This window comes from Petaurus breviceps, unplaced genomic scaffold, assembly GCF_028583685.1.
Source record: "Petaurus breviceps papuanus isolate PSGF00001 unplaced genomic scaffold, PetGlider_PUasm1.0 379, whole genome shotgun sequence".
Classification (NCBI taxonomy): Eukaryota; Metazoa; Chordata; class Mammalia; order Diprotodontia; family Petauridae; genus Petaurus; species Petaurus breviceps.
In genome coordinates, this window is record NW_027186303.1 from 1,938,010 (window position 1) to 1,954,692 (window position 16,683).

Genomic DNA, 16,683 nt, shown 5'->3' on the forward strand with positions numbered 1-16,683 from the left:
GTGGCAGCTTCTGCTACTGTCAGATACCACAAACAGGGAGATGTGGCTAGTAGAAAAGTGTGACCTTACACACTGATCACATGCCCTGTCATCATCAGGGTGCTTGTGGTCACTCACAGACCAGAACAAAGACCAGGAGAGTAGTAAACACCTCTCTCTAGATCATACCACCTTGGAAGAACTGAAAATTCCTATATAGGTCCCCAGAATTACCTCTGAAAATAGCTGCACATAAAAACCTGAAGCTTGGGACAGTGCCCTTCCACTCCAAAAGCAGAGCCCCACTTAACCACAGAGTTAGAATTTAAGGAAAAGGTGGAAAAATGAGCAACAACAGAAAGAGATCCTAACTATACAAAGTTACTATGCTGACAGGGAAGAACAAAACACAAACTCAAAAGAAGACAACAAAGTAAAAAATGCTATATCCAAAGCCTCAAAGAAAAATATGAATTGGTCTCAGGCCATGGAAAAGTTCAAAAAGGATTTTTAAAAGCAAGTAAGAGAGGTAGAGGAAAAACTGAGAAGAGAAATGAGAGTGATGCAAGAAAATCATGCAAAAAGAGTTAACAGTTTGGTAAAAGAGGCACCAAAAAATACTGAAGAAAATCACACCTTAAAAACAGACGAGGTCCAATGGCTTGACCAATTTCAAGAGCCTAACTGGTCCTTTTGCTTCAAGTCTCTCCCATTCATCTTTCTTACAGCTGAAAGACTGTTCTGAGCTGTCACTCTTGAAGTCAAGAAATTCCTACAGGGGCGGCTAGGTGGCGCAGTGAATAGAGCACCGGCCCTAGAGTCAGGAGGACCAGAGTTCAAATCCAAGCTCAGACACTTAACACAAAAACTATCCGTGTGACCTTAGGCAAGTCACTTAACCCCAATTACCCTCCAAAAAAAAAAACAAAAACAAAAAAGAAAAAAGAAATTCCTACAAATACAAACTCTGGGTCTAGCTTTGAAAGCCTTTTCCAATGGGACTCTAACCTGCTTTTCCAGCCTCGTGACATATTACTATTCCCCTGAACTTGCTCTAAGATGCAGCTAAATTGGCCTCCTCACTGTTCCTCAGTAGGAAATGCTCATATCTCTTCCCTCCAGCCCATACAGAGGCTGTTCCCCCAGGGAGAGAATACATTCCTCTGCAGCTCAGCTTCTGCCAGGAGGTTTTCCCTGATCCCCCTCAGACTAGTCAGTGCCTTCCTCCCCCTGAAACATTTCACAGAAAATGTACCTTGCATTTACATGGTCTTTTCTATCTACTGACAAGTGACCATGCTGTTTCTCCCAAGAGAAAGTAAACTTCTCAAGGGCAGGGATTGTTTCACTTTGGTCTTTGTACCCCCAGTGCCTACCACAACATTTAACACACAGTGAGAGCTTAATAGAACGTTTGTTGATGGAATGGTTGACTGATCCACTCCATAACCTCCAGCTGCCCCATCCCCCATGCCCCTCTCTTCTCCCACTCCATCACAGCCCTGATCTAGACTCACAGTTTTGTCCTTATGGCTGATCAATTCAACTGACCATCCTTCATTCCAGCCCATTACATTCACACATCCAGCCAAACTTTGATCCCCACCATGCACTTTCTTCATGTGCTCCCAAGCTGCTAAACAAGCTGAATCACTTCTTCCTACCACTACAGACTCCCAGAAAGAAGTGTCTCCATTTGCTGCCATTGTCTCCTCAACACCCGCATCCTTCTCAGCCTCTCAACCTGGATTCCAGGTCCAGAACTTTAGGACAGCTGGTCACAGAGTCCCACACTACACCACCAAGCTCTCAATGGCTTGATCTGGTCCCTTTACTCAGCTCTCAGTCCCTCTGACCTCTTGGCAGCATTCCATACTCATAGCCATCCCTTCTTTCTGGGATAACATTTCACTCCTGGTCCTGCTCCTAGCAGTCTAACCAACCCTTCTTGGTCTCCTTGAGTAAATTTGCTCATGTCTCTTGTTCCCTCAAGAGAACATTTCCGAGGGCTCTGTCCTGAACTCCCTTTCCTCTCTAACAATCTTATAATCTCCAGATTATACTTGAAGCCCAGGAGCCAGGGAGATCTCCTGAGTCTAGGTATCTTGTCCTAATCTTTCTGTGTCTCCCCAACATCAGGCACAGTGTCAGCTGCCTACTAAGTAATCCCAGCACATGATGGAGACAGCATGGAGCAGTATAAAAAAAAAAAAAAAACAATGATTTGAAGTCAGAAGCCAGGGAGCCAAATCTCAGCTCAACTACTTAATATCTGTAAGACCTTGGAGGCAAACCATTAAATCTCTTCGCCTCAATCCCTCATCTATAATGTGAACATTTGGACTAGGTGAACTATAAAGTCTTTCCCTTATGCAGATCAGTGGCCAAGCCTGGAGTCAGGAAGATCTGAATTCAGACCCAGCCTCGGACATGTACTAGCTGGGTGATTCTGCGCAAGCCACTTAACTTGTTTGCCTCAGTTTCCCCAGTGGCAAAGTGAGGATGATAACAGCACCTTCTCCCAAGAAGGGTTTGAGGATCAAATGAAATGAGACCAAATGTAAAGTGCTCAGCATTATCCAACACACTTGTTGTTGCTATCAGTCATTTCAGTAGTGCCCAACTCTCCATGACCCCATTTGGGATTTTCTTGGCAGAGATACTGGGGCAGTTTGCCATTTCCTTCTCTAGCCCATTTTACAGATGAGGAAACTTAAGATGAGGCAAACAGGGTTAAGTGACTTGCCTAGGATCACACAGCTACTAAGTGTCTGAGGTTGGATATGAACTCAGGAAGATGAGTGTTTCTGGTTCCAAGCCCGGGGCTCTATCTACTGCACCACCTAGCTGCCACTCCCAATCTCTTGACTTTCTAGTCCATCTGTGTACAGCCACCACAACAAAGACATTGGCTAAATGAACCTTGTCACTCTCCAGTTCATAAATTTTCCTTGACCCCCACAATGATTAAAATGTTAACTCTGTAGAGCGGCATCTAGTAAGCATGTAATAAATGTTTCCTTCTTTGCCCCTTCTGAATCTGATATCAATGTTTTTAAATCCATCAAGTTCAGAATAAAATTCCTTATCTTCCTATTACCTACAAATACATTCAGATCTCTTGTATCCTAAAAGGATCCCTCATCCCAATGTCTCCTCAAGCTGTAGTTTGATGTCTATTCTTTAATGCTCCACTTCTGTAGATAATGTGGTTGGCCACTCTCATTTCCTCAATCTCTCTTCTGCTTCTTGCCATCTTGCTTCTAAGCCCATCCCCTCTAACTCCGGACTTGGCTTCTCTCCAATCCCACCATCACCATCCCAGTTCAAATATGGCCTCTAACCTAAACAACTCGACTAGAGCCTTAACTGCTCTGCCTGCCCCCAATCTCTTGATTTTCCAGTCTATTCATGATATGGTCACCAAAACAAAGACACAGGCTAAATTAACCTTGTCACTCCCCAGTTCATAAATCTTCCTTGACCCCTCCCCCCAATGATTAAAATGTTAGCTTTGTAGAGTGGCATTTAAGGGTTGCCACAATCTGGAAAAAATATTTTCCACTTTCATGATGTTGTTAAGTTTCCAGAGGCTACTTAAAGTGGTTTGTTTACTTCTGTGCTTACTCAGCCCTGGAATCTTTTAGATTAAACCTTGCTGCTGATTCAAGGACAAGGAGATGGCAAATATTTTTAAATATGAAAAGATACAGCTTTGTGGTTTTTACTGGAAAATGTCTCTTTCCTGGAGACTTTACATTAATGAATAAAAATGAAAAAAGATAACTCCATAGTTAGATTAGTCTTAAGGGCCCTTCCAACTCAGATTCTAGATTCAAGGCAAAATTCTGTTTTAGTGGATTAATTTTTAAAAATCAGAGGCTTTGAGAATTGTGTAGCCAACAACATATTGTGGGAAGGCATACAATTACCTACTGTCATTGCAGAGAAATGCTTCAAATTTTTTGTAAAGTTGAAACTTTTTCTTCTACCACAGGAACTGTCCTTGGAACTGTACAGAATTCCTGGAATCTTTGTTGTAACTCAAATACACTTTGCCAGGAAAACCTCTGGACATTTTCCAAAAAACTTTCTCAATTAATTTAACTAAACCACCCTATCAGGAAATTCAGTGCTCAGAGCATTTTCTTGAACCTTTATCAGGACTGTCACTCACACCATGAAGAGGTCCAAACTATACCAGATCACAGTCAGCTGTCAAATTCCTAAAAGCTAAAAATGGACATTTCAAATATAATTTCAATCACAAATGAAACAGATATGAATCACTGATCATTGTTTAAAAGACAATAGATGTTCATAAAGCAGCTTCTCACCCTGCAAGAGAGATGCAATGAAGGCAGTGGCCACACTGCTGGCACACAGTAGGATGGAATGATCCAGGCGGTATCTCCCTTCTGGAATCCAGCCCAGAATGATCGCTGCCACTGCGGCTAAAAAACCTACCACTGTTGCCTGAACCTGAGGAGGGAAAACAAGATTCCATTCAGACAGGATTCTCTATTAAGTAGCTGCATTCATAAGCACTTTTCTTAAAGTCATAAATCTCCCACACAGGAAATGAAGAGAAATTGTTGTACACAGGACTCTAGCTACATAATCTTTTAAAGCACCTGCTAAATCTTAGTTTAATATTCTTTAACATTTTTTAAAATCCCCCCAATCCAAAAATATGGATATAAGAGTGTTTCACTTGAAGCCATATGAGACAGATTCAAGCCCTGCCTCTGATATATAGACACTAGCTGTGTGACAATGAGCACTTAACCTCTCTGAACATCAACTTACTCATTTGTAAAACAGGCTTGGTGGCACAGTGGATAGAGCACTGGCCCTGGAGTCAGGAGGACTTTGAGTTCAAATCCAACCTCAGACACTTGACACACTACCTGTATGATCTTGGGCAAGTCACTTAACCCCAACTGCCTTGCCTTCCCCCTTCCAAAAACAAAAATAAAACAAAACAAAAACAGGTTTAATAAGACTTGCGTTATCTCCCTCAGGATTGTTTTAAAGGTAAAATGTAATAATGGATTATAAAATTTTGTAACTACAAAGAATTATGTAAATATGAACTATCGCTATTCTTGACCAGGAATTGTGGGAAATCTATGATCAGAAGGGAGATAAGCCAGTCTTGTGGGAGAACAAGGTAAAAGAAGTGGACAGCTCAAACACTGCCTTGTAACCTGCAAAAGTGGCAAAGCTCTAAAGGAAAGCCCAAGGATGCTGGGCAGATCCTCCATGAAGGACACAGAGGAGACATGAACGAGACTGAGAACCATGCAGGGGTTGTGACTGACAGCGAAGGAGAGTGGAGAATGTCCACGTGGATGAGATAAGCCACTGCTCATTTCTTTGCCTCCCTGAGCCCTTCATCAGCTTCCAGGCTTCCCTCAGAAGCCAGTTCCCTGGACAAGTCTGTCTGGATCCCTCCAGTGGTGACTACCATGCATTTGCATATCTGTGTAAATGTTGAGACCCCCACTCTAAGTTAGGGATGGTTCTGCATTTTGTCTTTTAGTCCCTAGGACCTACCACGTTATTCTGAACATTGGGGCGGGGAGGACTGCAAGAAGTTCCTAGAACTGCTATTTCAACAGTACTAATACCAATCTTAGCCAAGGCTCTTCTGCAAGGTACAGTCTTAGAAAGTTGTCTGGGACACTAAGAAATGAAGTCATTTGCCCAAGGTCACACAGCCAGCCTGCATCAGAAGTAGGACACCAATGTTGTCATACTGACTCCATCATTCACTATATCATGATATTTCTTGCATTGCATACAAAAAGTGCTGAATCGAAGGATTTTATTATTGACTACACTGATTCTTTCATGTTGTCAGATTTGGCCGAATGCCAAATAAACATAAAATCAAAGAATTTCAGAACTGAAAGAAACTTTAGTAATCACATAACCAAACACCTTCAAATTTTAGCTAAAGGATCAGGAGATAATTTGGTCAGAGACAGGTAGGACCACCTCTGGCTCCTCAATTCTCCTTCAGCATTCTCAGAAGCAGCGGCACCAATGATACAAGAGCAAACAAACCCAAATGGCACCAGCTGGCTTTGAAAAGCTCTGTGTGAAATCATTTTTATGGAAAACTGACCTTCATTCTGTTCTGTTTAGGCAAATACTAAGATTCCTTTGCATCCTTCAAGCTCACCCTGGCCTGGGGGTTAGGTGGGAATCTGAATGTTCCAAGTCCCTAAAGCCTCTGAACTGGGAACAAAGCTCCCAGGGTCACAAAGAACTGCACTGAAGGCAGCCACTCTCAGGGGAGTAGGGAGAGGGTCAATAAGGACCTACCATCAATTCAAGCAATTAAAACCAGAAAAAGGAGTTTTGAGTTGAAAATGGAAATGGAAATAAGACACCTAATGTTGTTTTCACTCTGCAGTCATTAAGCCAGTTCCATTCTATATTTAGGACTACATTGGTGGAAGGAAGACCATGAGAAAGTCCCTCCCACCAATGCAGCACAGCAACCCTTCCACTATCTCTAGTCTTAGATTCTGGGACATGGAATGATCACAGGACTTGTGAAGGGTCACAGAGCCAGTATGCATGAGAAGAGGGACATGAACCCAGGTCTGCCCAACTCAGAGGCCAGCATGAAACCTGACTGCTTCTCCCACTCTGCACTTATGCACGCAGACACGGACACTGACATGTGTGTGTGCATCTGACTGTAGACAGATCTAGATCTAGGCATCCACATAGCTATGTGTCTACATAAATATAGATATATACACACATAAAAGGACAGACAGCCCAAGTGCTGCACTGGTGTTCATAAAATATTAGGAATACCCAAGGAAGACCTATCTAGAACAAAAATGTACTGCACAGGACAAGAAGGGTGAATGAGGTTGTAATCCAAACCAGTGAAGAAAATACCCTCACTGATCACCAAGGAGATGGCAGATCTACTGGAGGAATCCATCTACAGAAGCCATTAGTCCTAACCAGTGGGAGAAAGTAGACCAGCTAACTAAACAGATTAACATCCAGAGATCATGAGGGTCTGCTTAAATCTGCTTTGTTGACATATTACATTTAGTGCCTTCTTTCAATGCACTAAAATAACTCATGAGAAAGCTAAGGAACTTCATTTGCATGAGTGTATTAGGTCCTACTGAAACACTATATGCAAATCACCTACTCACCTGCTTTAGTGCCAAGTTGCCTATAATCAGGTTCCACTTTTCAATGGGGGAGTCCATCTTCCCAATATTTACCTGTTAAAAATGATATTTTCATGCATAATTCTGTATTTCATAACATAGCTCTGTAAAAATATGAAATTTACATTGCAATTAAAACTCTATAAGAAGTCTTAAAATCTAAAACAATTATATGGGAAAAAGTTCAATGTGCCAAACAATAAGGTTAGAAAATATTACCATATTAAAAGGTATACAAAATGCAGTTTATGAAAAAATCTCCTCCATCATGCTATGATGCAATTAATCTCTGAAAACACCACACACTGATCACAGCTTGCTCTTTCTCTTCCAATCATCTCTCTACCTGCTAACATTCTTTATAACTCCTTTATGGAGCCTTTTATCAGAGTCCTCAGAGAGCAACTCATCTGGTAAGTATTGTCATGTCCTTGTAACTTATCCTCATCTTAGACTGGAAGCTACAGGGAGTAGCTTTCTCCTATCTCACCTGAAAATCTAGCATCATAAGGTAAGGATCTTGTGTCTCAAATGCATGGATGAGAATAACTAACAGCACTCTGGGGGTAAAACAAAAGCACATTCCCTACAACAACCCAATGAGATAAGTCATCTATATATTAACTTGATTTAATAGCTTCAATATAGTTTAACAAGCATTTATGAAGTGCCTACTAGGGCAAGTCACTTGACCCTGTTTGCCTCAGTTTCCTCATCTATAAAATGAGCTAAAGGAAATGGCAAACCACTCCAGCATCTCTGCCAAGAAAACCCCAAATGGTGTCACAAAGAGTTGGACACAAATTAAAAAAACAACTTAACAACAACTACATGCCAGATAGTAGGCAAGGCACAGGGAATATAACAACAAACCTCAGAGACCCTGTTCTGAAGATCATGACTAGAAAACGAGCTCCATGAGGGCAGGGGCTATGTCTTATAGAAATATTGTTTCTCCTCAAAAGCCAGCATGGTGTTTTGAAGATCTCTGAATATGGTCAATAAGGAAATCTGTTTCATTTGATTACTGAAGGATTATGAAGTTGTAGTTGTTATGTTTTGTTTTGGTTTGGGGGGGGAGGGAGGAAAGTAAGAGAAGAAAAAACAAATACTCTTTAATTGAAAATAGAATAGAATTAAATGTATGTCTCATTCTATACCTCTAGTTGACCACCTCTCTGCCAACAGGTAGGAAGCATGATCCATCCTCAGTCCTGTGCTGATTAATCATCAATCTTCTAGAATCATGATTAGTTATTCTATCAAGTCAGATCTGTAGTCTCTCTAATTTGTTTTTCTTTGCAATACAGAAGTTGTTATATAAACCATTCTCTTGGTTCTGCTAATTCCGCTATGTACTAGTCATATAATTCTTTCTAATTTCTCTGACACTATTCTTTTCATCATTTCTATTGTACAATAATACACCATTGCATGCATATAATACACTGCATTTAACCATTTTCCCAGTGATAGGTACCCACTTGTTTTGCTACCATAAAAGCACTGCATTTGTATGTGTGTATGTGTATTTTTTTCTTTACTTATGGTTCTTTTTTGATTTCTCTAGGATACATGCTTAGTAGTATCATTGAGTCAAAGGATATGTACAATTTAGTAATGCTGGAGATATAAAAAACTACCTCTCAAATCCTATTCTAGTTGACTATTAATGTATCTTTTTTCCCAAGGAAAATAATTTTTAAGATTGTATACTTTAGGGCCAGACTTATTCCAACTCTTTGATGCCTCTGTGTGCCAACAAATTCCTTTTGTCTGAATTTGCCTTTAACTGACCAGGGTGAAACCCAAACTAGGATTTTCTCTTAACAATTTTAGCAACCACAAAGAGATGGTTGGTATCCCTGGGTAAGCCCACTATCTAACACTGCAGCAGGCATTCAAATTTCTGTCTAACTGAGGGTCATAGTGGAGACTCTCTTGGCAGTTAGTCAGCCATGAAGCAGTCAGAAAATTAAATTCCCCAAATTCAGGGAGGATAAGGAGAAATAGGTTCACAATAAAAATTGTGATTCTATCTCATTTATTCAGGAAAAAAAGAAGAGGCACTCTTGGAAGAAGCTGGGAGTGAGTAATGGTCTTGCTCTGCACCAGAGGGTTGCCAAAAGGCAAAGGGGTATTAGTATCCATATGGGATTGGGAAGGAACAGGCCTCCTGCTGACTCCCAATTAGGCAAGCTATTAAAGCTTGGGACATGAAAAACCTGCCAGTTTATGTCCACAGCTCAAGTGGTAAAGTTCAGTTTGGATAACTGTGGAAACAAATTTGGCCAAATAAATATGGGCCCTTTGATTATTGCCAGCTGTGCATATGAAAAACTTGACTTGAAAAAACTAGAACCTGAGAGAGGGGGAGAGAGGGAGAGAGAGGGAGAGAGAGGAAGAGAGGAAGAGAGAGAGAGAGAGAGATCATGGCACTCTTAAGAAACCATTTTTTTAGGGAGTGAGAGAGGAAGTAACACTTTGGTGGGCTGACACGGGCAATGAGGTGGGCGCTTCATGGGTCTTCCACTTCAGACATCCTCTAGTGCACACAAGGTCTTTCACCTCAGAGAACTTTGGAGAGGAACACCTTGTCACCCATAAAAAATAATTCCTATGAGACAGCCCAGAAAGGGAGCTTAGAAGGGTGGGGCCTCAACACAGCTCTCCCAGCTGTGGGCATTATTAAGCAGGGACTTTCAATGTGAGGTAAAGAGTAAAAAAATTATGAGATTCTTTCTCTTTGCCTTCACAACCCAGGAGTTGTGACGACTGTTCTTCAAGTTGGAGACTGCAGAGATAAAGACAGACAAGAAAAGGAAGGAAATCTTTTTCCTGGTTTGTAGAAATTTATGGCATTATAAACAAGAGACTAAAAATTGTAACTGAAATATAATAGTTTCAGTATAAACTTCCAAATTATGGTAACTGCTAAAACCCTTGAGTGGATTTTGGAGGCTTGAAACTAGAATTAAGATTATTTGCCAACAGCACTCTCCTCTCTCCCCTTCCTGGAGGTCATAGATGTGCTGTTCTAGCAAAAGGTGAGGCAGACCTGAAGCTAGTGTGAAATGATTCAACAGAATTCAACTGTTTAAGTAAATTAGTAGGAGCACCACGCCAAGGCGTTAGCCCCAGGGCGGGCCTGACCAGCCGCCAGCCAGAGGGACTCCAGATCAGCAGCAGCTGTGGCTGTTTCCAGATTTATCAATACATAGATGCGAAGGACAAGGTGAGAGGCCAGTGCAGTCTGGACTTTGGGACCCAGTAAGTGGGAGTGCGTGGCTTTTACCCCCGGGGTGAGAAGCCGCTGAGACGCCAGCACAGCCAGCCAGCGCCATGTGGCGGCTTCAGCTCCTGGCCTTCAGAGAGTACGGGGACCAAGCACCAGTCCGAGGGGTAATTGTTCTTGCTTTAACCTGCTTGGATCTGGATTGCAGTCTAGGGTGGAGGTCCTGGGGTGTGTGTCCAGCTTGCCAGAGCGTGTGGAGACCTCAGAGAGGGCACCCATCTAATACCTCCGGCAGCTGAGAAAACCCCAGCGTTTGGGACGAAAACTCCCCTGTCTGGTGGCAGAGTCCTACTGTGGCAAAAAGCCCAAAAGTCAAATCATTGAGTGGCAAAATGAGCAGGCAAAGGAAACAAAGCAGACAGAAGATTCCAACATTACACTCCTATTTTGGGGATAAGAAGGAGCAAGGCATGGAACAGGAGGAAATCAGTGAAGTCAGAACTCCTGCACCAAAAGCTTCAAAGGAAAATACAAGCTGGTTACAGGCCATAGAGGACCTTAAGAAGCAGATAAGAGAAGTGGAGGAAAAATTGGGAAGAGAAATGAGAACGATGCAAGAAAATTATGAAATGAGAGTCAACAGCCTGACTGAAGAAAATAATACCTTAAAAAACAGACTAACTCAAATGGCAAAGGAGGCTCAAAAAGGCAATGAGGAGAAGAATGCCTTAAAAAGTCGAATTTGCCAGATGGAAAAAGAATCTCAAAAGCTCACTGAGGAGAATCATTGCTTCAGAATTAGATTGGAGCAAATGGAAGCTAATGACTTTATGAGAAATCAAGATGCTGTTAAACAGATCCAAACAAATGAAAGAATAGAAGGCAATGTGAAATATCTCATGGGAAAAACCACTGACCTGGAAAATAGATCCAGGAGAGATAATTTAAAAATTATTGGACTGCCTGAGAGCCATGACCAAAGTAAGAGCCTGGAAAGCATCCTCCAGGAAGTTCTCAAAGAAAACTGCCCTGATGTTTTAGAACGAGGGGGCAAAATAGAGGTTGAAAGAATCTACCGATCACCTCCTGAAAAAGATCCCAAAAAGAAAACTCCTAGGAATATTATAGCCAGGTTCCAGAATTCCCAGATTAAGGAGAGAATATTACAAGCAGCCAGGAAGAAACAATTTGAATATTGTGGAAACACAATCAGGATAACACAGGATCTGGCAGCTTCTACACTGAGGGATCGAAGGGCTTGGAATATGATATTCCGGAGGTCAAAGGAGCTGGGATTAAAACCAAGAGTCACCTACCCAACAAAATTGCGTATCATGTTTCAGGAGAAAATATGGTCATTCAGTGGAATAGAGGACTTTCAAGCATTCTTGATGAAAAAACCAGAGTTGAATAGAAAATTTGACTTTCAGAAGGCAAACAGGGAAAGAAACCATAAGGAACTTATCAAAGTTGAACTATTAACATTCCTACATGGAAAAACAATAATTGTAACTGATGAAACTTTTCTCAGTAGTTGAAGGGAATAGAAATTTATGTGTCTATATATGAGGGTATATCGGCATATGAATACATATGTGAATATGTTTACAGGTAAACGTAGATACAGGGCACAGGACCAATTTAACAGGAAGGGATGATACTTAAAAGGTGAAATTAAGAGGTGAGAGAGGAATATAATGAGAGGAGATGGGGAGAGACAGAATGGGGTAAACTATCTCATATAGAAGAGGCAAGGGAAAATGGTTACAATGGAGGGGAAGAATAGGAGGGCAAAAGGGAATGGAACAACCTTATTCCCATTGAATTTGGCTTGAGGAGGGAATGAAATACACACTAAATAGGGTATCTCACCCTACAGGAGAGTAGGGGGGGAAGGGGATGATGGATGGGAGGGCAGGCTGGGGGGGAGTTAAGTTGGAAGCACCCACTTTTGAAAAGGAACGGGATCAAAGTAGAGAATAGAACTAGTGGGAGGTGGGATAGGAGGGAGGGAAATATAGTCAGTCTTTTACAATATATCTACTATGTTATTGTTTTGCATTAGCCACACATGTACAACCTATACTGAACTGCTTATCTTCCCAGTAAGGGTGGGTGACAAGGGAGGAAGGGAATGAATCTGGAATTCAAAGTTTTAAAATCAAATATTTATATATATGTGTATATATATATATATATACTATTATTAATACTATTTTACACGTAATTGGGAAATAATACATACAAGCACTGGGGCATAGAGATCCACTGGAAAAGTCAAAAGGGGTATGGGAGAAAATATGGGAGAGAGCAGATTGGAGGAGGGGATATCCTGTGGGACTGCTATTTTGGGGTGGTGGGTAGGGGAAAAACAGGGAGAAAATTTGTAACTCAAAATATGGCAGAAATTAATTATGTAAATCAGAAGTTAATAAAGCATTTGAAAAATTAAAAAAAAATAAAGTACAATAAAACTTTAAAAAAAGAAAACAAGAAGATAAAAAAAAATTTTTTAAATGAACTTAAAATTCAAGAGTGTTCTAGCAGGAAGGAACAGAATACGAATAAGAGATAATGAGGAAACACAAGTAGCAGTTTCAGGAAAGAGGTAAAAATGGAGCAGGATATTGGAGAGAATAAGGCTTCAATTTTGTATGGTCTGAAAGTGAACTTTGTTCTGATAAATACAATTAAATACACAAACATTTAGGCAACCTGTTAACTTTGCTAGGAAACCCGATATACCTCAGAACAAATATTTCTAAAAACAACATTCTTGAGTACTGTCCAGCTGCTGCTGAGATCACCAGATGGTGGCCTAAAGACGCTGATCCAATTGAAAAGAGGTCCCATGAGAATTTTACTCCAGCAAAAGGGGACCTACTCCAAATGGGATAATTTGAGGGAATGCCTTAAAGCCCACTAAGGGTGAATTTGTCTTAACTTTTTTTTTTAACAGTTTTAAATATTTTTGCCAATTTATTTTTGTTATTATATCATCCAGCCTCCTCTGAAACCCTGCTATGCTGCTTCACAGTGAAATGGATGTGACCCAAGGTTTTCCAAAGCTTTGCTAAGAGAATGTAAACTTTAACAGTTCCTAGATGGAAAGCTTTTGAGTGTGGGCCCCTAGATTGACTGGAATATGTCTGTTGTCTAATAGCTAACCTGACTAATTAGTCAAGCTGCTTGACCTGTTTTTCATTTCATTCAGATTTTCATAACTTATCTGGTGAATGAAGAGCAAGTAAGCTAGGGAAAAGGGGGAATGAGAGCTAATCAAAGTAGCTGGAGAAGCAGACTGGAAAATCCTCTACTTTTTCATCCCTGTGCATCCTTGGTAGCCTAAGGAGAAAAGAATACATATGGAAAGCAATCTTCCATGGCCAGTATATTTTATTCAAATTTCATGTTTCAGAATAATTTTTTTTCTTATTCTGGACCTGAAAACTCCCTATAAATATGGACATTTCTATTTACAAAGACCAGACAAAGAGGATATATCTGAAACCATAAATCCATTACACCTTGGTTTTTTTTTTAATTATGTAATTCAACATTTCAAACCACATCCCCAAGACATCTCAAAGTCAATATGTAAACAACTAAACTCATCTTTTCCCCAAAATTCTTCCCTCTTCTAGACTTTCCTATTTCTGTCCAAGACACCACTCCCCTCCCAGGAGCTTAATCTTGTCACTATTCTGGGCTCCTTGGTCTCCCTCATTCTACACATCTTATCAGTTGCCAAATCTTGCCATTTCTACTTTTACAACATCTCTTGCATTCAACCGTCTTCCTCCACTCATTCTGATAGCTAGCACCACAATTCAGGAGTTCTTCATGTCTCATCTACATTTTGTAAGAGCCTCTTAATTGATTGCCATACCCAAAATCTCTCCACTCCAACCAACATTTAATTTTCCTTAAACATTGATAGGACATCTTTCCTCTGCTTAGTCAAATTCAGTGGCTTCTTATTACCTCTGGGATAAAAAAAAAATAAACTCCTCTGTTTGCCTTTGAAAGCCCTATGAAACCTGGTCTATCTTTCCAGCCTCCTTAAAGAGAGCCTAAGGCAGGATTTTGAAGACCACCCAGAGCTAGGGGATTTGAATATATCTGATGAGCCAATGAAGGAACCTGAGAAAGGGTGACCAGGCAGGTAGGATAAGAATCAGGAAAGTGTAATTCCAGGAAAACTCTGAGAGGCAAGAGTCTCAAGGAAGGAGAAGGTGGTCAGCAGTAGTAGATGGGCCATCTAATTTGGCATTTAAGAGATTGTTGGCAATTCTGGAAAGAGCAATTTCAATTGAGTAATAATGGGAGAAACTGATATGCAAAGGACTGAGAGTGTGGTGAGCAGGGAGGAAGTGGAAGCAGTGACCTCACACTACTTTTTCAGGCAGTTTGGCTGACAAAGGGAAGAGATAGGGGCAATCTTGGGGATCTCTACCTTTTGTCACGTGAATTGTTTTTAGTCAGTGTGTCCTAGTTAAAAATATGATTGATTGTAAAGAACGCATTTTGAAAGAAATAAACTGCTTTTTCATTAAAAGGTATGACAATATATCATTAATCTCCTGATCCCTTCTTCTGAGATATTAGCATCTCCCTATATCTAAGTGAAGCTTAAAAGTAGATTGAAAAGATGATAGTTTAATGAAGGTTCCTTAAAGACAGGAGCTGTGGGCATATTTGAGGGCAGTAGGGAAGGAGCCAGTTGATCTATAAGGTTATATTCAGTTTTACTTATAACATATCTTTGCATATAAGACTTTATATTTTGCATTGTGGAACATTGTATTCCTAGATTTTCTCTCCTTTTTTAAAAGTGACTCCCAAATCTTGTGTGATACTGACTGGTTCCTGGATTATTGGACTCTGTTTCTGGCTGTGAACAATATTTTTTTCTTTGGAAGCTCTGGCTTTTGGCTAGGAGTTTTCATTTTGGAATTCTTTTAAAAGATGACTGGTGGATTCCTATTTTTACTATGTCCTGTGGTTCTAATAGAGCTGGAGAATTTTTATTATATTTTTGGATGGTTTGCTTTTTTTTGGTCATGGTTTTCAGGGAATATGGTTCTTAGATTTTCTCTACTTGACCTGTCCTCTGGGTCAATTGTTTCTTGTAGTAAATACCTTACATTTTTTTCTAATATTTTTTCTACATTTTCATTTTTTTCTAATATTTCTTGTCTCATGTAGACATTGAAATGTTTGGTATATTCCAATTTTCAGTATTTTACTTTAATTAGGTTTTCTAGCTACTGCTTTAAGATTTATTTTCATTCCAATTCTTTCCCCTAAATCTCTTCCTTCGCTGATAATTTAATTTTTTTATTTCTTGCTTAATTTCTTTCAGGTACTTTGATAGTTCTTGTGGTCAAGCCAATTTTTCCTCTGAGACTCTGGTGATGTAGGTATTAGGGAATCACTCTCTCTTCTGGGTTTGTCCCTTATGTATCCCTGGATCCATGTCTTCATAGTATTTGATGACCTTTTCTGATCACTCACAAATTTTTAATGATGTTAACCAGTATATTTCCTTAGGTAATTCTTTTAGCATCTCAAAGTCTATAAAATGAAAATGGCTGTTGGAATTTTTAAAAAAGTTAGTGCTGATCTCTCTTGCCTCAAGCTTAATATAAACTTAAGCCTTTACTTTTAAATTTCCCATCACCTTTCTCCAATTTCCATCACCTTTAGGAAAAAACCTCATAAAAGTAAATACTAAAGCCAAAACAATTTAATTCTTATCCTCTTTAAAAAAAAAAAAAAAGAGGAGCTAAGGAACCAAAGCTATAACAAGTTACCAAAGGAGCAGTTAAATTTTTTTTAAGTTTTATTGTTGCCTTTCCTTTTTTATATGTCAGTCATTAGTCCTTAGGCACCCTTCCCCATTTAACTCTACCTTGTAACAAACCCAGCTAATACCAAAGCCATGTCTAATCGCATACACTGCATCTGAAATCCACAGTTCTGGACCCTGCTGACCAAGAGGAGGGAGACATTTTCATTCTCAGTTCTCCAAGACAGAGATTATTCATTTTAATCTATCACATATCACTGAACTTTAAAGCGTTTGATAGTTTGATGATACGGTGGAAAGAGTGTCAGGCCTGGAGTTCATCTTCCTGAATTCAAATCCTATCTCAGACACATACTAGCTGTGTGACCCTGGGCAAGTCACTTAATCCTGTTTGCCTCAGTTTCCTCATCTGTCAAGTTAGCTGAAGAAGGAAATGGAAAACTACT

General features: G+C 40.1%; 1 protein-coding gene across 1 annotated transcript in view; it reads right to left on the reverse strand.

Annotated features, from left to right (window-relative positions):
- The window catches only part of SLC41A2 (solute carrier family 41 member 2), a 122,557-nt gene that overhangs the window by 66,997 nt on the left and 38,877 nt on the right, over positions 1-16,683 (reverse strand). Inside the window, exons 4-5 of the mRNA XM_069099390.1 lie at positions 7,173-7,244; positions 4,317-4,461 (exon numbers count right to left, since the gene is read on the reverse strand). Coding sequence (XP_068955491.1) covers positions 4,317-4,461; positions 7,173-7,244 — 217 coding nt within the window. The remainder of the gene's footprint in view (positions 1-4,316; positions 4,462-7,172; positions 7,245-16,683) is intronic.